This window comes from Manacus vitellinus, unplaced genomic scaffold, assembly GCF_001715985.3.
Source record: "Manacus vitellinus isolate BGI_N305 unplaced genomic scaffold, ASM171598v3 scaffold_3_pilon, whole genome shotgun sequence".
In the NCBI taxonomy this organism is placed as follows: domain Eukaryota; kingdom Metazoa; phylum Chordata; class Aves; order Passeriformes; family Pipridae; genus Manacus; species Manacus vitellinus.
The window spans coordinates 31,599,304-31,623,438 of record NW_021940535.1 but is presented as its reverse complement, the minus strand read 5'-3'; the positions used below and the strand labels follow the sequence as shown (position 1 = coordinate 31,623,438).

The following is a 24,135-nucleotide window of genomic DNA, read 5'->3' as shown; positions in this document are numbered from 1 at the left end:
CCAGAAGAGACCTCAGTAAACCACCCACTAACAAGAGCAGTAAGTGCATGTTCGTACGAGTGAGGAACAGTGATTACATAAAACCAGCTGGCTTTAGACCAAAGACATGATCTTTGAGACTCTCAAAGAAACCAAGTAGTAATATTCCAATGGGAAACAATGTTCCAGAAATCATTTGGGCCTGTAAATGGCTCAGTATGTGGTTGTTTAGCTCTGATTTTAATACAGAAACAAACCATAAATGCTTTTTTGGCTGACTGGGTGCAAATTGCTGGATAATTTTCAATTCAAGAGTCAAGAATTTTTTTACAGCTGTCCTGATTTTCTTCCCACATTGAACACATATCAAAGCAAGTATTCCTAACTCATAATCTGTTTACAGATTGGTTGGCAGGGGAAAATCTTGAGTGAAAATTGTGGATGTCTATGTGGACCTTATTCTGAGAGCAGTCTTGGCATTTGGAAATACTGTCAGTATTTCATCTCTGTGAAGAGATGAAACTTTCCACAACCTTATTCAGTGCAGCCAGAGAGTGAATTTGAAGGAAATGACTGCCAACTTCTTCTGCCTGCAAAACCAAAGTGATTTTCACACGGCTGAAAGCCTCTTATGAGTAGAAGTTGAGATGTCTACATTAGTTCAAAATAGATGTTCTCTGAAATCCAGGAAGGATAGCAAGGTACAAACCAGTACAGAGGGACCACAACAATCTGTGTGGTGACCAGCTCCTACTGAGCCATGTTAGAGAGTAGTAGAGGATTGAAAAAGATAGAATAAAGAGAAAAATATTAACAGAATACCTCCTCATCACAAAACTAATTAGAATACTATGTATGTGGATAGCAAAAAGGCTTGGTTTTCTGCAAAGATACACATGTTGATTTGGAAGACAGTTTTTCTACGTATTGACTTGGCAGTTGTAAATTAGCAGGTTTTGCTTGATATTTCGTGCCTGGTTGCTGTCCTTCTTTTACCTTTGAACCATTCTTGGCTTTCATCCTGAATAATTGCATTAGCCTCAGAGAAACAGGAAGGTAAAACCTGAAGGCAATGGAATTGCCACAAGAAAACAGTAGATGCCTGTTAAACTCTCATGGCACAGTGGTATAAGCCATGCTGACGTCTGAACAATAGGAAGAAAGAGCTTGAAGCTATGAAAAAACAAACAACAGGAAGGAGTTCTGCCTGGTGTGATGGGATAGCTGAACTCTTACATAGACAGACCTGAAGGAAATGGGTTCATCTTCAACAGACCATTGCATGTGGGGTCAGAATCAGTGCAGTGTAGGGAGGTCTCTGTGGAAGCAAACCCTCCCACAAACACGTCCACATGAAAAATCAGAGGAATGAATAATGATCACTGTTCCAGAAAAAATCAGGGTGGGATAGAAAGGGGAGAACAAATGAGGAAGAGAGGGAAGGAAGAGGATTTCCAGAGGGAGAAATTCTCTAGTTGCACCTTAAAACATAGCTCTATTTTTGTCATTATTGAATATTTCTCTACTGTTTCACAGCAGTGCAGGCACTCAGCAAATACTGCCAGATTGAATTCCAGCACTATATTACAATGCTAGATAAAAATCAAACATAAGCAAATAAATAATGCATTGTTTGGATATGTGCCTGAAGTGAGATTATTATGACTAGTAAACATTTATTATTTGGGGACATAATGAAAAGTGGGACCTTTACAATTCAAGTTTTTGATTTGCTGGTTAAATAAAATGGAAAAAGTCTTCGAAAGGGGATTTGGACCATTTTACTCCAGAATACTGTTGGGTTTTTCCTAAAGGTAGGTTTCACTGTAGTCTTGGAACGTACCTTCACATCTGCAGACTTTTCTTTCTGAAAACGCTGTACTTGTTCATAGTGCTTTCATTTTTTGAGGCCTTTCTAATACCCCTTTTTCTTTAGGCATTCACGTTGCTAAAAAGATAGACAAACTGGGCATGAGATCATCGGATACAGCTCAGATCTTTTTTGAAAATGTAAAGGTCCCCAGCAAAAACCTCATCGGTGAGGAAGGAAAGGGTTTTACATATCAGATGTTGCAATTCCAAGAAGAGCGGCTGTGGGGAGTAGCCACTGGTAAGTCATCATTTGCGCTTCTGCGGCTGGGGAGGGACACAAGGGTCACTCTTAGCATGACTAACAGCACTTTCCTTTTCTTGTAAGCTGCAATGATATTTTACGACCTGTTTTTGAAATCTGTCATAGCCTAGATACAGACAACCTTCAATTTCTCTAGAAAAACCTGAAATAGAAAGCATTTTGTGAGGCATCACAGAGGCTGTTTTGTTTCCTTCTCTTGGTGCTTCTCTGCTGATAAGAAAATATGGCATCCTGTTATGTTTGCTACAAATATAGTGCAAAGGCTAACAAAATACTGGCATGAAATAGAAGGACGTTGACTTCTCCTGTAGTACAGTAAATTATGATATTTATCCTGGATTTTAGAAATTTAACTTACTGGCTGTGTAAAGAAGTGTCTCTTACAGGATGCCAGAGCTTTGTTTTTGCAGATCTGTTTTACCTCTGTACAGCACCAAATTGGTACAGCACCAAATTCCTTTCCCTGAAATTATGTTTTCAGAGTTTCTGTTACTCAGAACTCAGGCAGTACTCAAATCCATGTACTTGAGCTGTATGGCTTGTGGATATTCCAGAAAACCAGATCCAAGTGCGGATGGTCCATTTTCAACCTCCAAACTTTCCCCCTATCCACCAGTGTTTGCTTCTTGAAGTTAAATATAATGTGGTTCACGGTAAGAAAATTGGCCCTCTTTAAATTTCGGGGTTGTCTTAATCATGTCACTGTATTCGTGCTCTTACGCATTCCCTGTCTCTACTGTCTGTGTGTGGCTGGGGAATTTGGAATACTAAGAAGTGGTGTTTTGATTCAGTGAGCAAATAAAAAATGACTCTCTGTTTTGAGTTGATCCCAGACCAAATATTTTGGAGTTCAAATGCTTTAAAACAAAAATCTTTGGTTTGAGAGCCTGAGATAAATAGGAAGCCTGAGAGTAGTTTTAGCAAAGGACTGGAGGTTACACTTGCAGGGGATGTCACTGCAGGCTCAGGCAAGCCAGAGATGTGATCCTACCACTGGTCCTGTTTTAATCAAGGAGTACGCAGGCTGCGAGGATGTGCATTGTGCATTTTTATGCTTGGTTTGAAGTCTAAATTAAACAAACCATCAGAAGCTCTGAGTTGCAGTGAGTCTCCCCAGGCAGCAGAGTAGCTCGCAGCATTAGTCATGCCCCAGGCAAAAGTGATGCACACTAACAGCGTTGACACACAAAGCCTGGCAGGTTAGATCACTCCTGTTAAAAACACTGACAGCTTGGTACTGTCCAGCCTTGCACAACTGCCTGGCAGTCACCGTGCTCTGCCAGGAAATGGGACACAAGATTTCAATTCTTCTTTTTCCCTAGAACAACCCAGTGGAAGCAAGTGAACCCTTACCTTGGATGAGCAGCCTGGGAAGGCCAGGGAGAGGCCATCAGGGAGGAAGAGCCCTGGAGCTCACCAAGAGAGAGGGATCTGCCTCCTGCAGTGTGCTGGCTACTGTGTTATACCTTGCTGAGCCCCCTGCTTTTGCTTTTATCCACTCTCTGATATAAAATGCATGAAAGCACTGGGAGCAGGGACAAGACCTATGGTTTAGGCAGAGTTCCAAACTTTGGGGGCAACCATTTGTGGTAAACTAGAAACCCTTGTTTAGAAGGGAGCCCAATATTTGATCAGTGAGATTTGTTACACCACAACATCTAGCTGTTAACTTCCACTCCTGCAAATAGTTTTACCTATGTCCAACCACGAGTGTTTCGCTGAAGGCTCTCAGATGTGCAAAACAATGTACGTGCCTTCAGTAATTTTGTGATTAGGTCTACATGTTTAATCCTCATTGTCGCTTCTTCCCCTCAGAATGATGTTTCCATTCCTTCCCAGTTCATGACTATTCATGAAACACTGAAAATTGTCAGTCTGCTTTTAAACACTTTCCAGATCAGTCCTGGCATCCTCACTTTCACTGCTTCCTAAAACTTGGAGAAGGCAGTTGATCACCATTCTTGTCTACCTTTCGTTTTTGGGTGTAGTTTTGTTGTGTTTGGTTTTTCTTTGTTGTTGTGGGTGGGGTTTTTTGGTTTGGTTGGTTGTTTTTTATGTATTTTTAGTTTCAAGTACCATGTGCCCCAGCCTTCTTTTTATTAATTATATTCTTTGTGGCCAGTTTCCTTCTTCACTGATTTTTTTCTTTTAAAATGTATTTTTGGTCGAATAGATTTAAAATACAGATGGAAAACTAACTTCCTGGAATCGCAAAATTTGGTTCTAGGTGTGGTCTTTCCTTCTGAGTGACACATTATCAAAGACATTGGTCAAAGTCGCTGTGTTTCTTGCCTCATGGAAAGAGAAGAGCTGCCACATGTGTCTGCCATGTTGTGACACTCAGTAAATACTGTCCATTTGAGGACCTGTTGCACTGATCACAGGAAAAGAATGTTGCTATGACAAGAAAGCAAACAGTTGTTCTGTGAATTGCTTAACTTGGAGACAAAGAGGGTGTCTCAGTGTCCGTGAGAGAGCAGAATGGCACTTTTCTAATTACTTCTATCTGCTCCTGCAATCTCAATTTTACGAGCACCATTGAGTCATGGCCAGTAACCAGGATGACAGGTCCTTTTGCATGGGCAACACATGTCCTTAAGAGACAGATTGCTCAGCTTAAGAGCTCACTGGACGTTTCACTACAGCCACAACCTAAGAAAAATATATCTATTTCCTTTTCTTTTGAGAGGAAACATAGCAAAGCAAAGCATCTTTACATTGAGAAGAAGTTTCAAGTGGAAAAATATAAGTTGGATGGAGGTATGAGGAAAAGATTATTCTGCATTTGGCAACTTCCAAGTGCTTTCACAATTCTCAGCTGTGTGGTAGATCCTACATGCCTTAGGCTGCCCTAGAGTGAGATTTCCTGCATATGCTGTCAGGTGAAACCCATGGGGCTACATTTGTCTGATGATGTAGAGAACGCTTTATGATGAAAAATGGAAAAAAATGTATGGGGGAAAAAATTCTTAGGGAAAATGGGTTTCAGTGTTGTGAATGGCATTTCTCTGTACTGGTATGACCGGCAAAGTATTGTGTGCTGTTATGTTGCACAAGGCTGTTGGCCATCGTGGTATTTATGACCTGCTGCATTTCATTGCTGTTTGCTGCACAGCTAGACCTTGCCATGTTAGAGCTCTGTTCATAGCTCTAAATACCTGTAGTCATATCCTCACAGAATAGTTTGTGTTGGAAGGGACCTTTAAAGACCATCAAGTCTAACATCTTGCACTAGACCAGGTTGCTCAGAGCCTCATCCAACCTCCTTGATGAGATGGGACATCCACAATTTCTCTGGGCAACCTGTTCACCACTTTCATCATAAGGATTTCTTAGACTCATAGAATGATAGAATGGCTTGGGTTGGAAGGGACCTTAAAGATCATCTAGTTCCTACCCCAGTACCATTCTTCCTATGTTCAGTCTAAATTTACTCTCTTTCATTTTAAAACCAGTGCCCATTATTCTGTCACTACTTCTGGTAAAAAGTCACAATCTTTCTTGCAAGCTCCCTTTATATATGGAAAGGCTGCAATAAGGTCTCCCCAGAGCCTTCACTGCTCCAGGCTGAACAACCCCTACTCTCTCAGCCTGTTCTCATGGGAGAAATGCTCCATCCCTTTAATCTCCTTTGGACCTGCTTAGTGTCTGCTTTGTACTGTGGGCTCCAGCTCTGGATGCGGGTGGGGTCTTGGAAGAATGGAGTAGAGGAGGAGAATCACCTCCCTTGACCTGGTGGCCATGCTGCTTTTGATGCAACCCAGGGCAGTCCTAAGAAGATTTTCTCTGTTTATTTCTGTGTGCAAATGGTAGTTCCTGGAAAAAGCAGAAGGGCAGCTAAGGAAATAGGAGGTTGGATCAAAAGGGGCAGGAAGGAGGCAGTGAAGTGGAGAGATGGACACTATGGGTGCAGTCTTCTCAGGACCCTGCTCTGAGCCATGATGCATGGTGACAGCCTGAGCAGAGATGGGCCAAAGCCCCTTCATGATCTTCAGACCTTTTGCAAGCAGGACCTAAACAGTTGTTGTTCTGTTCCCTCCCATCTGGTCCTGCTCCTTCCTCCTCTTTATTGTTTCCCATCTCCTCTTTCCCTGGTGCTGGATGCTGGGAACCACACAAGCTGTGCTAAGCACCTTGCTCTGACAGATCAACTAAAGATTGTCCTTATCCCTACCGCCTTCCTTCTGCTCTCCTAGCACAGGCACGTACAGTTTAGTTTCCCTCCCAGCAGCTCAGACTCAGCTGTATGCTTCCCAGGTTTTGGTCTGGGGGCAGGGGACAAGGGGTACCTGGACACCCCTTCGTGTTTCTTTAGCATCTCTCAAGCTGGAGACCATAGAAATACAAGTGAAAAAGCTGTTGGTATTATACATACCACAGTGTTGTGTGACATAATCCTTTGGAATAACAATATTTCTGTTCAAGAGATGTTCCTGAAAACAGAAATTTAGTTTCCTGTCCAGAAAACCAGCATTAGTGTGGCAGCATAGTGTAATAACACAGAAGAAATGAGGACATTACTGTATATGCTCTTTTGAAAAATAAGCATTGAAGCTAGTTGTATGAGAAAGAAAGGGAAAATACTTAGGAAATGACAAAAGCTGATGATTATGGAGTGTGGGGACATCACGTGAAAAATGGTGCTCTGTGGAAGAGCTGGTAAATGATCATGGCACGAGGAAATTGGTGGGATGTGGAGTCTGCATATGAGAGCAGAACAGAGATGAAATTTAAATAGAGGTGATCTTGAAAGCAATGCAAAAAGGAATATCAGCCACATCAGGCTCCTGTAAGGGACTCTCATGTGAGTAACTGACAGGTAGGAAAAGGGATTTTGTAGTAGTCCAGGGCTCGGTTCTATTTTGCATTTCAGATTCAGAGTTTTGTGGTTTAGACTCTAAATGTAAATTGAGGTGGATATGCATATTTTGAAAAGAGAAAATGTGACCCTTCTTACACTGATGGATTTGTGAACTGTCACTGCTCCTTGCCATAGGGACATGGGCCCACATTTGCCAAACAAATTTCTCCACATATTCAGCACCTGCTCTTATCCTAGCTAAGCTGCAAGAGACTGATAGCCTAGTCCTTCACTTCAAGGCTGGCCTTGGAAAAGAAACTTCTCCCTTTTCTTCTTGTTTAAAATGGGGTGTCTTTCAGTTTGTGCAAAGAGAAGCAGCAAACTAGTTCTCTTGCTTTAAAGCAGCGTCTGCCATCTCTCTAACCTGTTTTCCAGCAGTATCCTATTTTGATTCTGTTCCCATTAGAAGAACTATTTAACATTTATTAAAAGTGGCTGTGAATCTTTTCCCTTCATTTCTATGCTGGAATCCAATTACAGAATGCAGATATAATAAGCAGTAAATTTGTGTTCCTTGATCTTGGAATAGGTTTCTGCCTTCTCCCTGAAAGCTTCCTGCAATTTACATTTCTACAGCATCCCTCACTGAGCACACTACACTGTCTGCCTTCAGATTTTTTCAGGGATTGTAACAAACCCTCAGGACACGGGCAGAATGGAAAGTAGGAGTTACCACAGGCTTTTGCTAAGGCCCCAAATGAGGCATTAAGGATAAAGTTTACATACTCATCATGATGTACTGCTTTCTATGACTTTCCTTCCCTTCTATCCACCTCTCTTGATTCTCCTCCAAGTTTTGGCAGTTTGGGGCTCAGGTGAGATAGATGTCTTTAAGGTACAAGGAGGGCTTTTTTCAGAATTGAAGTTGTACCCCAACTAAGTGTGTAGAACAACTTGCTTTAGAAAACCTTATGTATTGGTTATACAATGTGAGAAAAACATCTTTTTCAACAAGAAGCTAAACAACAGATCTGGCTAAAACCGTGTCTTGTTCTATGCTTTGCTTCTTCAAGTCCTGACACCACTGGAAACTATAATACAAGAAACTGTTGACTACACCCGCCAGCGGAAGGTGTTTGACCAGTCTGTCCTGCACAACCAAACCGTGCACTTCCGCCTGGCCGAGCTGGCAACCGAAGTGGAGCTCCTTCGCTCGCTGCTGCACCGTGCTGTTGGTGAGCTCCCACATCTGCCTTCCCAGATGTGCTTCTCTTCATGCAAAGAACCTCGTCAGGCTAAAGCAACACAGGGAGGTGCTTTCCAGAGAGGCAGGCTGTGGCCAGTGACTCCTTTTTTATCCTCTTTTTTTTATTAGCTCTGTATGTAGAAGGAAATGACGTGACAAAATATGCTTCCATGGCTAAGCTAAAGGCAGGACGTCTGGCCCGTGAAGTGACTGACAGCTGTCTCCAGTTTTGGGGAGGAATGGGATTCACCAGTGAAGTTCTGGTGAGCAGGTTTTACAGGTAAGCAAGTGGTGAAATTTGGCCTCTTAAACATCCTGCTAAAAGATAACCTACTTGAAAAGGGCACCAGCTCCCAGCCAGTGTGAACGGTGTTGTTCTACGGAATGGAACGTCACTGATGTGCGTTGTGGATGCAAGGACACACAGTGCAATTGATTTTGGGGTGATGTGTGTCACGACACAGGCTGACTATTCCTTTGCCAAATCTTGGCTTTGCATTACAATTGTGAAGTTTGAACTATCCACAGGTTGGCTTAGATGTCCAATAAGCTCGATATTTTCCCTGATGGTCCTCTGGTATCTGCCAGACAGTAGAACAAAGGAAAAAAGGGCTAGCAGCAAGTGATTTTTTTTTCCTCATTGCTTTTTGTTTGCTTGTAGTCTTGATTATAAGGACAGAAATAAACCAGAAGCTTTCTTCCAAAATGAATGAAAATCAGCTTTATCTTTTTCCCCGTATGTGTGTGAAACTTGAGTTCCCCACTTGGCTTCTGCAGTTGTCTTTTCTGATAGCAGTCTCCACCTGGTTAGTCACACCAAATACTGTGTGAGACCTATGAGACAGGTAGTTGCTTCCAGCAAGTTGTTAGACCATTAAAATGGTACAGAGGCCTTTTTGCAAATTAATTGAAGTCCCTTCAAATTTTACTCTATATCTACTTAGAGCATAATTCTCTCTAAGCAAACAGCTTTCTTGGTAGCTTCAGGAAAGTTCTGGCTCCAGTGTCTTATGTTCTGTAGATGGACCAAAATGCAACTTGAATTTTCTTGCAGTAACAGGTTTGCCCTCAGCCCTTACATGCAAAATACCTAATCAAAGGTTAGCAAAATAAGTGGTTTAGCTAGTTGAAAGTTTTGGTAAATGTATCTGTGTAAAGTGAGAGCAGAACACTCAAAAAAATCTGCAAAAACCTTGTTTCTTCTTAGAAGGTTGAGTTACTTTTTCTATTTTAATAGCATTTTATGAATAAGAATGCCATTGTAGTAAATCAGAGAGAACCTCAACATTTTTTGACTTGTGGATTCCTGAAATTTCCTAGTGAAGGTACAGACTGTTTTATGGTGGTGGTTTTAAGCCAGCTTTCATTATGATGGTTTTTCTTAGTTATGTTATTCATAGCCTCTATTAACAGCTAATGGTCCCTGGTGATGGAGGTGTTAAAAGCTACTGCAGTAGGCACTCTGAATAAAATGAATCTCTGTCTTGAAGCACTTACTGTAAATGTTGTAGTCTGTACAGATTAATGTGTATGTGCTATATATAGCTTTGTTTTGTCTTAAGATTTCCTAGCCCAGCATAGCATTGCTAGCTGTGAGCAGAGGTTTTTTCTGTGGATTCCAGAGTGGTTTCCAAGTAGACCAGCAGAGTCACATTTTTCCTGAGGAGAAATCCAGAGTGTTTCCTATTGGTATACATGATCAGCTGGCTAAAGAAACATATCTTTCTGCCTCTAACACAAACACCTTTATAAATGAGGCTGAAGGTGGTAAGATATTTATACTCCGAACTGTTCTGTGAATCAGTAAAATTCCATCATTGAGTAACCAAAGGTCCAGGAAGGGACAAGTAGAGTATTACCTAAATAAACAATTACAAGTTCAAGTGAGAATCTTGTTAATCTGTAACGATAAGCAAGGCAGCAACTTTCCCAAATCTGTTCTTTTCAGTACAGCAGTTTGAGTAACCATTCACGTCACTGTGATATTTCTTAAGTAGCAGCAGTATAACTGCACAGCATGACATCTAGCCCTAATGCACAAATATTTTCGTAGCATAATCCTCACAAAGTTTCCAAGGAAATGTTGGATAGTCTTTGACATGTTGGGCTCAAAGACTTCTCAAAGAACACACAGCACAATGCATGGTTAGTGCATGAAGTCTTTGAATTTTAGTTATTACTGTCGGTCAGAGATAGTTAACAGAAATGGAACAAAACTGTTTGCCAGATTACTTTATTCATTTCTGTCATTTTAATCATGAGTATTTTAAACCTTGTGGAACAACTGACATTTCTTAAGTGCAGTATTCTCTAGAAGGCATAAAGAGAGCTGCTTCACCATGTAGGTGCCTGTACTGAGCTGATTTTATATACGTAAATGTTTATTTTCAGTTGTACGAATTCTGATAAGGAGAATGGGTTTTTAAAAAAAGTTTAGAGCCCAAATATCAAAGGGTTTCATAGAAAAATAAAAGCCAATATAAAAACCATAAAGAATGGACTTTCCAGCATATACCCTACTAGCAGGATTCTAGAGAAGGAGAGCACTAGCCTGGAGTCATGATTGTTTATTTTTCTGTCCCTTGTCTGAAAGGCCTCAAAGACATCATGACCTGGGAAAAATCAATTACTGAACAAACCCATCATCTATATGAAAACCCCAGTTTATGAGAGATCAGAGGGAAGAAACCTTCTAGTAGCAAGTTTATTGCAATTTTTCAGATTTAAAGAGTTTTTAAAAATTTCAGGTAGTGATCTAATAGTGATTATAATACTAATTATGTACACTTCAATTGTTATAGGAAGAACTTGTGTGGCCTTCTTAAAAGAGGTGATTTTTTTTTTAAATTAAGATTGTGACTAATGTTACTAATCACCATGTCTAACTGCTGCCAGTTCTTACAAGTTTTACTCTTGTGGGCTGTGAGGGGGAGAATACTATCATTTCTTTACTTGCTGCATTGTGAAAGAATCAAGAAAGCAGCAGTGAAAAATATTGACTATTCATGTGAAATAGAAGTGTAAGTAGCATTGCAAATGCACACAGCTGCAGAATAAACACAGATTTCAATTTTCCCCTGTTATTGCAATATGAAGTTCTACCTGTAACTGAGGATACTTAAAAAAAACAACTTCTGTACAGTTTTCAGTGGATTTTTTATAAGTAATGCATTTCCTTCTGTTTTTGTATCCTTCACATATTTAAAAAGTAATTTGAAATATTTTATTCAGTTTCTTTTGTTGTTTATAGTCTTTCTTTACAAAGAATCTCTAAACTTGAGTGAGTCTAGACAATTGGGTTTTTTTAATCAGTTTTTGTCATTATAACCATTTATGGTTGTACCAAACAAAATGAAACCTATCCATCCATTTCTGCTGACAAAACCAATTTGCTTTGAAGTCTGTAGCTAATTGTTGAAATAAGGCTTAATATCAATTTCTGTCATCTGTGAAACAAAATCTGTAGTTTCAGCCTTTTTCTGCAGAGGCTTTGAGACAGACAGATGCCTGTCTACCACTTTGTTTAACTTTTATGAGTATCTTGACAGGGAATTTAGGAGATAAAGCACGTGACACCTAGCTCTAAGATGGCAAATCAAAGCAAGCAACTGTACAGTGATGACTTTACAGCAGAGCTACACTCCAGAGCAGGCCAAGGTGATGCCCATTTCTTCAGCTAGGTCTTCAGAATGCCCCTAAATGGAAAGAGCAGGGCCATGGGAACTAGCAGGCACAGCCTCAGGTGTCTGGGCTGTGGCTGCCTGGCCAGAGACCTACTGTACTGGGTGGCATCAGCTCAAACTTCTCCCTGTGGATCAGTCTCCTTTAGATTTTGCTTGATTTGGACAGCCTATTGGCAAACTAGCTGAGTCTGAAAATTGAAGAAATCACAAAATATTAAGCTTGAGGGTGCATCAGTATATTTTGTGGAGAAAAATCTTGACAGTAATGCAACCTAAAAATAGTAATTGTTGAAAAAAAAAGGGTAAACATTTTGTAATCAAGTGCAATTTGTGCTGAAAAGAAGCAGTGTAAAAAATGTCCTTCTGGGAAGCAGTGCTACTCTAAGCCACATAAACCTTGGTATGGATTTACCAATGGCCTCCTAACCAGGGAAGCAGAGAGCTCCACTCCTGAGGGACTACTGCCATGAAACCAGGCTACTAGGGAAAATCAGGGCTCGAGTCACCAAAACTTGCTGCCTGCTTTACAGGCAGTGTAATGGACATGGCTTAGCTTGTGCGAAGCAAAGGCTGAATGGCCCTCAGAACGCAGAGGGGTCAACATCAGCCAACAGAGGAATGTTAAACTGCAGACTATATTGGATTATACTAAGAAACACATTCAGGCTGTAAATTAGAGGGTTCCTAATCATTAGAATAACTTTGTTATCTGACAGCCTTCAAATTAGGATAGTCCAAGATTAAAGGGAGCTTGTTTTTTCTCCTCAAAGCAGTGCTTGACACATTTCTGAAGGCTATATGACATTACCTATGGAGATGGGAAACATGATTTGACAACACAGAGGGTTCTCTTTGTTCCTTTTGCTCCATAACTAGAAATTATTGATAACCTGGATTGAGTGGGAATGGCTCCTTATGCTCCCTTATAAGTGTAGTTTTTTAATTTGGCTTTTAAGAATTTTTTGTCAAAAAGTTGGATTACTTTTTTAACATTTACATCTCTTGATTTGGTTGAGTAGGATAAGTCTTATAATCTATAGTGAGTGTATCATTTGCATGGCATTTCCCGAATGAGAAGAAACTCTTTGCAGGGAGTGTTTTAGAGGGATAGAACACAATAGCTGGATTTCTCTCTTTCCTCAGGCTAACTCCCACTCTCTCAGCATTCAACAAGCAGCTAGAGGTTTGGTCCCTCAGAATGACACCTTCACAAAACTGCATGGTGTATTGCAGGCTGGTTCCTAACTGTCCCTGGTCAGGGTGAAGCCATGACAGGTTGGTGCTCACCTCAGTGGGGCTGTGGTAGAGCAGGACTTGCTGCTCTGTCGTGAGGCAGTAACAAGGCAATGGAGAAATCAGAAAGCAAAGTGTCACTGTGCCAGATGAAAAGATTCTAGAGGTAGCTTAAGTAAAGCAATTAAGTTCTAATATTTATAGGTATTAAAATATTTATGTGCCATATTAACTATGCATAATTGATATAATATAAACTATCAAACCAAAAGCATACAGTAAATAGCTGATATAAAAGCTTACTTTACTATGTCCTCTTTCCCAGCTTCCTTGCAGTTCCTGGCAGGATAGCTGGTCCTATGATTTTGTTTTCTTATTCTGAAAGCCTCTTTCCCAGAAGATTAAAATCATTTGAGTCTTTTGTCATCTTGATCTGGTTAAATTAGGAGAAACCTTCCACCCTGTCTCCCCAGGAGAGAGATCACCATTAGTCACTTCTCTGTAGATTATATAAGAAATACTCCTTATCTCACTCCTACAAAAACATAATTACTAGGAACTTTGTAAAGACACACACATGCACAAAACATATGTGAAAGGTGTTTTATTTTTTTAAAACGTGTCTTTATACATGACAACCTGACTTTTCTGTCACACACACCACCAAAACCAGTGCCCATTTCTAACATCTTATAAACAAGCCACGTGTCCAGGACTCCTGCTGCAAATGGAGGATTCTTACTGGCATCACAGAGGAGTCCTAAGAATTAGTTACTTGCTGGTGCTACAGTGAAGATGCAAAATGCTGAGCATAGGCAGGGGCTTTCTGCAGCTTGACAAAGCAGACAACACTGCAGCACTAAGAACAAGTAACCTACCACTGTTCCAGCTCCACAGCCTTCAACAAGGCCTGTAGGAAGGTGGGGAATCTTCAGATTATTAAGTAGAGGTAGTTTAGAACTGTTTTGGTAGGTTTTTTTGTTGACAATGGTGGTTTTTAATTCTTCCCAAAGGAGAAAAGAAATTTGTGAGTAAAGTTGCTTGAGGTTGCAGTATTTTGCAATCTGGCTAGCACAGGAAACTTAGGCAATACTGTTAGGGATGACTCAGTGATGTTAATGGCAGGTTTTAAATGACTGTGATTAGATATATCAAACTGAAAGTAAATATTCTTGGAGCAGCTATTCCTTTTTAAAGCACAGCAGCTTTACAGACTATATAAAACTATACTAGAATACCATACAACACTATACCACTATATAATACATATGTGTTCTGCTAGGTCTCACATTAGCCATTAGGGAGACCAGGATGCTTACTGGTTAAAAAACCTGAATGAAAATTGTACCCTCTCTGTACGATTCTCCTGTACTGATTGACTATTATTTACCACACAGTTCATCAAAGTTAAGGGCTGCAACACTTTTTGCTGCTGGCCCTGGAAAAACTCCCTCCCCTCCTCAAGTTCAACTGGAGGCTTAGGCACCTACTGCTTGGGGAGAGGACCAGCAGGGATATTGAGGGAAGTATCACAGACCACCTCCCCAGGAGAAGGCAGTGGATGAGGTGTTCTGCAGGCATCTGGAATTAGTATGACACATGTAGGTAATCTCATCAGGTTTCCCAGCAGAAAACCATGAGAACAGCATGCACATGTTTAAATCTACTCTTTATGTTTCTACAGAGACTTGAGATTGATGTCAATAGGAGGTGGGACAGATGAAACCATGCTTTCCATCATATGCAAATACATGGAAATACTTCCAAGCAAGTGAAACAGCTCCACTCTTTCTGGAAAATTAGGACAGCAAGAGCATGGCTTGTGCTGCACACTGAAGGTAAACAGCCAGTACATTTTGAGAGGAAAACTTAACAGTAATTTTGTCATCAAAATGCACATCCAGGTCTTTCAGCATTACCATTCCATGTGTTCTCCAATGTCAAAATTCTGTTGATATAGAGCAGCCTGAGAGAATGTAGCCTCCTGCAAGGTATTTTTCCATTTTTTCAGTAGGTTACTGAAGTTTTTCAAGGATCCATGCTAAGCACACAGAAAAAACGTGTTCTTTAATCAAGCTTTATCTACATTTTAGAGCATCTACGCCACCAATTAAGAAACAGAACTTCTATATGGATACGGCTACAATTTCATTAGTAGTTTAATCTAATTTCAGCGTAGCTTTGCTTTTAAGACCCGTAATTAAGGCACAAATGATTCTCTGCCATGTCCAAATACTAGAACAGTGTCTTTGCTCTTAATTACAGGTACCTTCCCTATCTTTCACTTCTAGCAAGCAATCATGACAATGAGCTGTGTCATCTTTGCCAAGTTCACATCAACTCTGTCATGGATGTTTGGTGATGAGAGTAGTGGTTGATTTTTATTTGCAGAATTCCATAATCAACTCTTCAATTGTATCTGAAGATTTTGGAGGCCTGAACTTCAGCAGCAAAGTACCATGTTTTGTGCGTAATTATTAAAGAAAAATATTAAACATGTTAATATGAAAATTGTGCGTAATTACTTAAACTCTTCCTAAAACAGTCATTTAAGCCAGAAGAGACAGCCTGTATTATGGATTTGAAAAAAAAAATTGCCCCTTAAATGCAGCACCATTTCCAAAAATTATACCGGTATTCTACAATGGAGAAGAATGTATATGAACAACACTAGCTAGAATAATACTACAAGACACTTTATTTGACACTTGATAATTAGTTATTAATGGCAACACATTATACAGTATTTCTAGAAAAGTCTTTCAAAAATTGTAGATACAACTTGAATATGTAGGAAACTTAATTTTTTTGTACGTTAAACTCACTAATATAATAGCTTCAACGATTAGAAACTATTTGGTGAGCCAAAGCTAAGTCTTCAAAATAAAAAAACCTTACTGTGACTGCACCTCCAACAGGTGCATCATAACTTACTTTAATATAAAATTCAAAATATCTGCCCTTGTATTTCAGGCATCATGCAGTGTAAATCTAGGGACCATCACAAATTGAAAAGTAAACATCCTAATGATAAAAGTTTGTGATTCAATGGAATCATTAAGTTCTGATACTTTAAATATAAAGAAAACATTTGTACTGTGTCCATACTGATTGATCCCAATGATCAAAGGCATTTGCTTAAAAGAGATGTGTAAGCATGATTTGTCACATTTGAATTAAAAAATAAAATCCAGTTTTAAGTAACTTCTCCCCAAAATACCATTTAAGCACACAGTTTAAGCTACTTAAACACTATCAGATCTAGCCACAAAAGTAATTTTTGGTGGTACCACTTTTACATTTGTTAGCTTCAGGCCAGCCTTTTAAAAATCCACAGATAAAACCAATTGCTTTTGCAATCTAGAAATTACTACATGCCTGAAACTGGAGCTCTAATTTAGAGCATGGTGCAGAATGAAAAGCAGAATGAAAGAGAAAGCCTTGTAATTCTGCAATTACTTCATATTCGAAAAACCCTTGTTTTCTGTATTTTTAAAATCAATTCTAAAAACTATTTTCCCTTAAAAAAAGCCACCTACTATGCACTTTCTGTGTACTTACAATCCATCCCCCAAAACAGGGGATGATGGGAAAAATTCTGACATATTAAGAAAACTATACATACCATTGCATTAATAGTTAATGCAATTTAGAACAATTTCACCATTTTTTATCAACAGAATATACCACTTTAGATCAATGTCTTCATTAATTAAGACTGTAGTTGAAATTACACAATGTAAACCAGAGGTACCGTGCATCACCTCAGTTTAATAATCCAGTATATTACAAAAAAAACAAACAATGAAAAGAGCATCATATAACATAATAGCTTTGTCTGGCTTCCTCTGGAGAGTGTTCTCAGTCTGCCCATAGTTGCACCTAAAAGTCCACCTGTAGAGTCGAAATCATTCTCCTACATTTAAAAAAAAAAAAAGCAAACAAAGCAATAAAAAACAGGTTACTCTGAGAAAAGAAATACCCTTACAGCTCGCTAAGTGTAGTTTTCCTTGTTTTTTCAGAATTTCCAAAACTAAAATTATTTTAGAGGCAAAAATTAACCACGAAAAACTTGTTTTTTCCCCAAGCCAAAGCAAAGTGCAAGAAAAAAAGGCATTTCTGACTTTCTAATTTTTTTGCTTCCTTCTTCTATTCTTGAATACAATTAAATATAGAACTGCCTCTTTAATAGTACTATACATTTTCTAATTGAAAATCAATAGTCATATCTGAAGTAAAAAGGCCTTGGTTGTGCCTTGAAAGTAACATATTTGCACATCTTATCTTTTTGAACAGAAATACTGTTACCAAATCAGTCACATGTTACAGTCAATAAGCTGTCAACATTTTAATAAAAATGTTCATACTAAAAACCAGGATGCTTTACATTACTAACTTCTCAATCCTGCCCTGTATTTAAAGAAATTTAGTTACCACATACTTACCATTTCTGATAACATTTTATTTTGGTTTTTAACTTCTGTTCCAATTTCAATGGAAAGCTGTTAAAAAACACCAAAAAGTATGAAGCATGAGTAATCAGTTATACATAGATTAGAGAACCCAGTCTAAAATACATAACATGACTAGCATTTCCCCAGGAAAAATGTGAAAACAGTACCTGATATTTTCAAAACCAAAATAACATGCATAGTATTCTATCAATAACTCATAAGAAAAGATTTTTCATCAGGTGAGTCTAAAGAGTCACAGAAGGTGCTCAGTGGTCCTCTTCCAGATAATGTCTTATTAGAATTATTGCATGGACTTTCAAAAATTCAAGATCTAGTCAAGTCTAAAGTAGCACTTGCCCATTTCCTGGAACAACTGTTAAAGCTGCTGGCACACTGCACAAAGGACCATGAGCACCCATTTGACTCAGTGTAGCCTGAGCTGACACATGTAACCTGCTAAAGCATCTCTTTTGACAAATTCCTGTTATGCTATAAATGGGATTTTCTTTAGTGAACTTGCCTAGCCCTCCTCACAGCAAGGGAGCCACAGGACCAAGAGGAAAGCTGCACAGGCCAGGGAGAGTCAGTCCTGAGATCGTGACCAGGGCCAGCAACAGCCTGGTGAGCAGCCCAAGACAGTCCAAGGTCAAGCCACAAAGTGAACCTGGGTTAGGGTTGGAATCAGGGAGATATGAGACCAGGCACAGATGGAGCTGCAACACAGCTGCAACATCTCAAAGACAGGAGCCAGCCAGAAGAGCCTTGGCTTAAAAGCAGCTCTGGAATCATAAAAGGGAGAATTGACACTGATCCTAATTTTTAGCAGCTTTTCCTCTGCCACAGTTCTTAGCAGCACATAGGCCTTGAACAACCAGCTCAACTCCTAGAATGGAGAGAAATGTGCCCCAGGCCCCCATGCTTTGGATTAGACTGAACACGTTTGGTTTTATGTGTCACAGCCTGAATCTCATTATTTCTTACTGCTGCATTTCAGTGCAATCTATAGTAAAGCAAGAGCAAAACTGATTTTACATGAGGCTTTTGGGAAAATTATCTGAAGGTTACTCCATACACCAAGATTATTATGTTGCACTAAAAGATGCAACTGCAGAAAGAGCACATGTGCTGCTCCTTGGGGCACTGCCAACTGCACTGTTGACATACATCAATTTTGAAATGTAACATACCAAGAAGAAGACAAGAAATAAAATTTGCTAACAAAGGTCAAAACTTTTCTTTTTACCCTCTTAACTTATTCTAAATTCTTATTCTAAATCTGTTTTAGTTTCTAGTTGAGACTAAACAAATTACATTTAAGCAGCAGTATTAGCAATAGGACTCTGAATGAGTTCAGAATTTCAATGGAAAGAATTCATTAGCTTGTACTCTACATGTAGAAACAGTACCTATAAAATTTGTAGTTTTTAAGAACAAGAAACTGACATAATTTTAATCACAGAGCTGTCTTTCAGTTAGACTTGTTTGAAAGAAGTCCTCAGTCTCTAGAAGGAATCAGAATCATTAGAACAACTTCTTCAGAGGATATTAGCATGCTGTTTCTAAGAGCAGTTTTCACATTACACATTTATAAGCAGATACAGCAGAAACTGGTGAGCTGTAGCGATGAGACCAAAAAGTAGTAGTCCATTTTCTTAAATGAAACAGGGTTACTGACCTAAACTCAAAGATTTTAGATTCTGCAGGGATAGTAATTCATTCTGTAGGACAGTAAGCCATAAGTTAAACCACAGGTGTGCTCAAGGTAGACAAAAAAGGACACCTCTAGCTTAAAAAACTAATTAAAGAAAGAATCAGTTTTACACATGAATAATTGTGCATCCTGGTTGACATTAATTATTTCTTGTATTTGTATTGGGTTTGGAAACTTTTGAAAACTTTTGGTACTGGTGGGGGGACTACAGGGGTGGCTTCTGTGAGAAGCTGCCAGAAGCTTCCCCAATGTCCAAAAGGGCCAATGTCAGCTGCTCCAAGACAGACTCATGACTGGTCAGGGCAGTGCCCATCAAAAACACTGGTACCACCTCTGGGATAACATAGTTAAGAAGGGCAAAAAAACTGCACAAGACCAATTGCATAGAGAGGAGTGAGAACATGTAGGAGAAAGATCACTGCAGACACCAAGGCCAGAGAAGAAGAAGCAGGAGGAGGTGCTCTAGGCAACAGAGCAAAGATTCCCCTGAAGACCGTGGTGCAGATCATGGTGAAGCAGGCTGTCCACTTGCAGCCCATGGAGGTCCACAGTGGAGCAGAGATCCATCTGCAGCCCATGGAGGACCCCAGGCCAGAGCAGGTGGATGCCCAAAGGAGGCTGTGACCCTGTGGGAAGGCCACACTGGAGCAGGCTCCTGGCAGGACCTGTGATTCCAAGGAGAGAGGAGCCCAAGCTGGAGCAGGTGTGCTGCCAGGAGTTGTGACCCGTGAGGGACCCACTTTGGAACAGCCTGTTCCTGAGGGACTGCATCCCATGAAAGGGACCCACATTGGAACAATTAGTGAAGGACCCACGTTGGAACAGTCAGTGCAGAACTGAAGCCCGTGGAAAGGACCCATGTTAGAGAAATTCATGGAGGACTGTCTCCCATGGGAGGACCCCACACTGGAGCAGGGCAAGAGTGCGAGGAGGAAGGAGTGGCAGAGACAACGTGTGATGAACAAACTGCAACTCTCATTCCCTGTCCCTCTGCATTGCTGAGGGGGAGGAAGTTGAGGCCAGGAAGAAGGAAGGGGTAGGGTGAAGGCATTTTAAGATTTGGTTTTATTTCTCATGACCCTACTGATTTGACTGTCAATAAATTAAATTAATTTCCCCAAGTCGAGTCTGTTTTGCCCATGATGGTAACTGGTGAGTGATCTCTCCCTGCCCTTATCTTAACACGAGTCTTTTGTCTTATTTTTATGTCCCCATCCACCTGAGGAGAGGAGTGACAGAGCAGCTTTGGTGGGCACCTGGCATCCAGCCATGGCTAACTCACCACAGTATTAAATTTATGTTTTAAACTAAGTCTACTGCTTCACTGATTCATATAATTTAATTCAATAAATGTGACAATATCACTGTAATTAAATACGTACCGACTTAATGGCACTGACTTTCGTACGCAGACTTTCTGTTAACCTGTCATTCTCTTCTTCATAAACACTGTATCCACTGCTGGTATAGCCATAGTTACCTGCAGGTGCTCCCTCACCTGTAAACACAACAGTCTGCAGTTACAGACAGAAAACACCATTGGAACAAGTGATTTGCATGCTCCTGAGACAGAGACTCAAATGTGTAAGTTACCTTTTCCAAATGTGAAAGTTACCTTTCAATATGCAAATAAAAGAAGAAAAACTGAGAATGGCTGTAATTTAGCACTATCAAATTTTTCTCCTGAGAGTGTTTTCAGATGAGTTCTATGGAATCAACCCAGGCATTACACAGAGATGTGAAGGAAGCATTGAGGCCACTACATGTGGGAAACTAAACTGAAAATAGGAGAGTTGAGACCATCCTCTAACAAAGACAAATATGACTTGATTACATATTTAAAGGAAAAACCATACTCTGATCCTTACATGAGTTCCTCTACAAACAAGACCTGAGAGCAGAAGGCAGGCCTCTGAGCAGAGCATTTCTGTTTCAGTCACCATTCTGCAGTTCTATTCCCACTCCTGCCCGGGCGTTTTGGGTGATGGAGATTCAGGACTGTCATCCAGACAACTGAGGCAGCAGAGTATGCAGGGCAGAAAGGAGTGAAAGCTGCTCAGCTCCACACATTCACTTCCTCCAACCTCTAATAAAGATTTCCTACAGACAGCAGCTGGACAGCAGCATAGGCACTGGAGAATTAAAGCCACGTCCAGTCAGTCTTAGACCTCAAATCTAAGATTTGAAAAAAATGAAGAGAGATCAAGACTTAGAAAGGTAAACAGAAAAGAACTACTATAAGCTTTATGACAAAGATCCCACTAGATTAATTCAACTAACAATCCATTTATAACATTAATATATACTTATATAGCTAGCCAGAATGGCACACTAAAATTGAATGCCTTTGATTGCACTTTAAATACGCTGTAAAGATTTTTGTGTTTGTGGAGGTTTTTTTCTTTTTGAGGAAAAAGGGTGAGAAGAGAGACACCAATCCCTATCACAGAGAAAACTCCATTTCAAATAATTTCATTGTGTGCTTGGCATACATAATATTAATATTTTAAAAGAGAATTACAATGCTATTTTGACAATAGACATCATTTTATGAACCCATGAAGCCGTTCCTTAAATCTAAGTATGACAATTTTTTAATTTGTACTTGTAAATTGTTACTCTACAAGTTAAGCTAATGACAGACCCTCAACAAGACTGAATCACAGAATGACAGAATATTCTCAATTGAAAGGGATACACAAGGGTCATCGAAGTCCAGCTCCTGTGTCTACACAGGAAAACCCCAAGAATCACACCATGTGCCTGAGAGCATTGTCCAGACACTTCCAGAACTGTCAGGCTTGGTGCTGTGACCAGTTCCCTGGGGAGCCTGTTCCAGTGTCCAGTCACCCTCTGGGTGAAAAGTCTTTTCCTAATATCCAGCCTAAACCTCCTCTAAACACAGCCTCAGGCCATTCCCTCAGTCCTGTCACTGGTCATCAGAGGAGATCAGTGCCGGCCCCTCCTCTTCTCCTCATAAGGGAGTTGACTGCAATGAAATATATGTTTTCATTTCACCACATTGAGTCAAGAAGCCTTTTTTCCCCCCACTTAAATCAAAAGTGCCAATGTCATATACAGAAATCTGACTAAAATTCTATCATTTAGAGAATTAGGGTTGTTCTCACTTGTGTCTGTTTTACAAGTGCATCTAACTACAGTATTTTGTGACACAATTTTGAGTGTGTCTGTAAGTTAATACACCACACAGCTTCATGCCAAAACACTATGATTCTTACATGGACTGTGACAATGCAGATATGAACAACTGCCCCAAAGCTTTTCAACAGGCATGGCTGCTTCTTTAAATGTCATAGGAAGCACAGTGAAGACTTTTGGCTACAGCTGTTTATGGGAAGGGCAGAAAGTCCAGTGTGGCAGTTCTACGGACAGTCCCACAACACTGCTCATTGACACCTAATAGAGACATGGCCATAACACAACTGCAGGCTAAAAAAGAGGTACCAGGTAGATGATGACAACAGTCTAAGTGCTGGTGCCCAGCTTCTATTTCCAGACTATTACATAAAAAATAGTTCTAAACTGACAGCTGAAATGTCAAGGTAAAGCAGAAAATTTTACTGCAGCTGATAACAGACATTTAAGTCTTCTGCTTGACCTTCCAGCAGACTTTTTTAAAAAGCAGTTTCAGGATGATTCTTAAGGCATTGTTTGCCAGAATCAACCTAAAAGAAAGCATGCTCTTTCTTCAGCGCTCCTTGCACCAACATCCATCACCTCTTCAGAAATAGCACACTGCACTGGGTGGCCTCCAGTCCAATCCCTCTCAGTTCATACTCAACAGCAAACTGTCAGTCTGAAAAAGGAAAGGACTGAAGATCTAAGCCCTATCAAATGCCCACTTTTTTATGATAAATATCCCAACACCTCTCTTGCTCTACTAAGAAGTGTTCCCAAGACTTGTTTTATGTCATGAAAATACCATTGCATGACACAAATCTAAAATGTAGAAGTAAACGTAAGCTGGTGTTAGACACACTCGGTTTAGCCATGTGGCATTTACCGCCTCTAAATACTTTCTAGGAAGAAGCACCAGAACTAAGTTATAAACTTCTGGGGCATAAACATCCCCTAAGCTTAACAATGCTGTCATAGCACCCACGTGGTTGTAGAACACGACGTGGGAGTTCAAAGTTTCCTTACAGTCATCAACATGACTGCTGGTTGAAAAATGAGGCCTAAGCTGCTCAAAACACTCAGCAGAAACTCTGCAAAGATTTCTGCATTTGCACCAGATTATATTTGTAACAAATTTATAATAGTTGGGGGTTTTTGTTCCCCCCCTTCCCCCGCAAACATAATAGGAAAACACATGGAAGTACTAAAATAAAAAAAAAAAACCTCCAAATTGGAAAGGACTTGACTGAAGAGTGACAAATCTGTCCATCCATGGGAACACGGCTCAAATTAACACCACGTTGGAACGTCATGATCAGAGCTAAATGAGCCAAGACTGTTTACAAGAGCATGCAGTGACAGGAGAAGGGGGAATGGTTTCAAATTGAAAGACAGTAGGTTTAGATTGGATATTAAGAAAAAATTCTTTACTGTGAGGGTGGTGCGGCACTGGAATAGGTTGCCCAGGGAAGCTGGGGACGCCCCATCGCTGGAGGTGTTCAAGGACAGGTTGGACGGGGCTCTGAGTAACCCGTCTAGTTGAAGGTCCCTGCCCATGGCAGGGGCATTGGAACTAGATGATCTTTAAGGTCCATTCCAGACTAAATCATTCTATGATTCTATGATAAATACAAACCCCAGCATTGCTCCGTAAATCCAGCTCAGCTAGAAAGAGGCAGAAGCAGGGGTGACGGCGTTTCCCCCAAAAAGCTTCCGAGCTCCGCTGCAGCCCTGTGCCCACGGGCACAGCCCCTCT

General features: G+C 40.2%; 2 protein-coding genes across 3 annotated transcripts in view; one reads left to right on the top strand and one right to left on the bottom strand.

Annotated features, from left to right (window-relative positions):
- The window catches only part of LOC103755275 (probable acyl-CoA dehydrogenase 6), a 76,224-nt gene extending 60,637 nt beyond the window's left edge, over positions 1-15,587 (top strand). For both annotated transcript variants that reach the window (XM_018075709.2, XM_029961818.1), the window contains exons 6-10: positions 1,916-2,089; positions 7,988-8,149; positions 8,290-8,440; positions 14,761-14,914; positions 15,342-15,587. In XM_018075709.2, coding sequence (XP_017931198.2) covers positions 1,916-2,089; positions 7,988-8,149; positions 8,290-8,440; positions 14,761-14,851 — 578 coding nt within the window. In that variant the 3' untranslated portion in view covers positions 14,852-14,914; positions 15,342-15,587. The remainder of the gene's footprint in view (positions 1-1,915; positions 2,090-7,987; positions 8,150-8,289; positions 8,441-14,760; positions 14,915-15,341) is intronic.
- A 169-nt stretch (positions 15,588-15,756) lies between these two features.
- Positions 15,757-24,135, bottom strand: part of BET1 (Bet1 golgi vesicular membrane trafficking protein) — a 13,251-nt gene continuing 4,872 nt past the window's right edge. The window contains exons 2-4 of the mRNA XM_029961891.1: positions 20,624-20,739; positions 17,522-17,578; positions 15,757-16,992 (exon numbers count right to left, since the gene is read on the bottom strand). Of these exons, the coding sequence (XP_029817751.1) occupies positions 16,837-16,992; positions 17,522-17,578; positions 20,624-20,739 (329 nt within the window). The 3' untranslated portion in view covers positions 15,757-16,836. The remainder of the gene's footprint in view (positions 16,993-17,521; positions 17,579-20,623; positions 20,740-24,135) is intronic.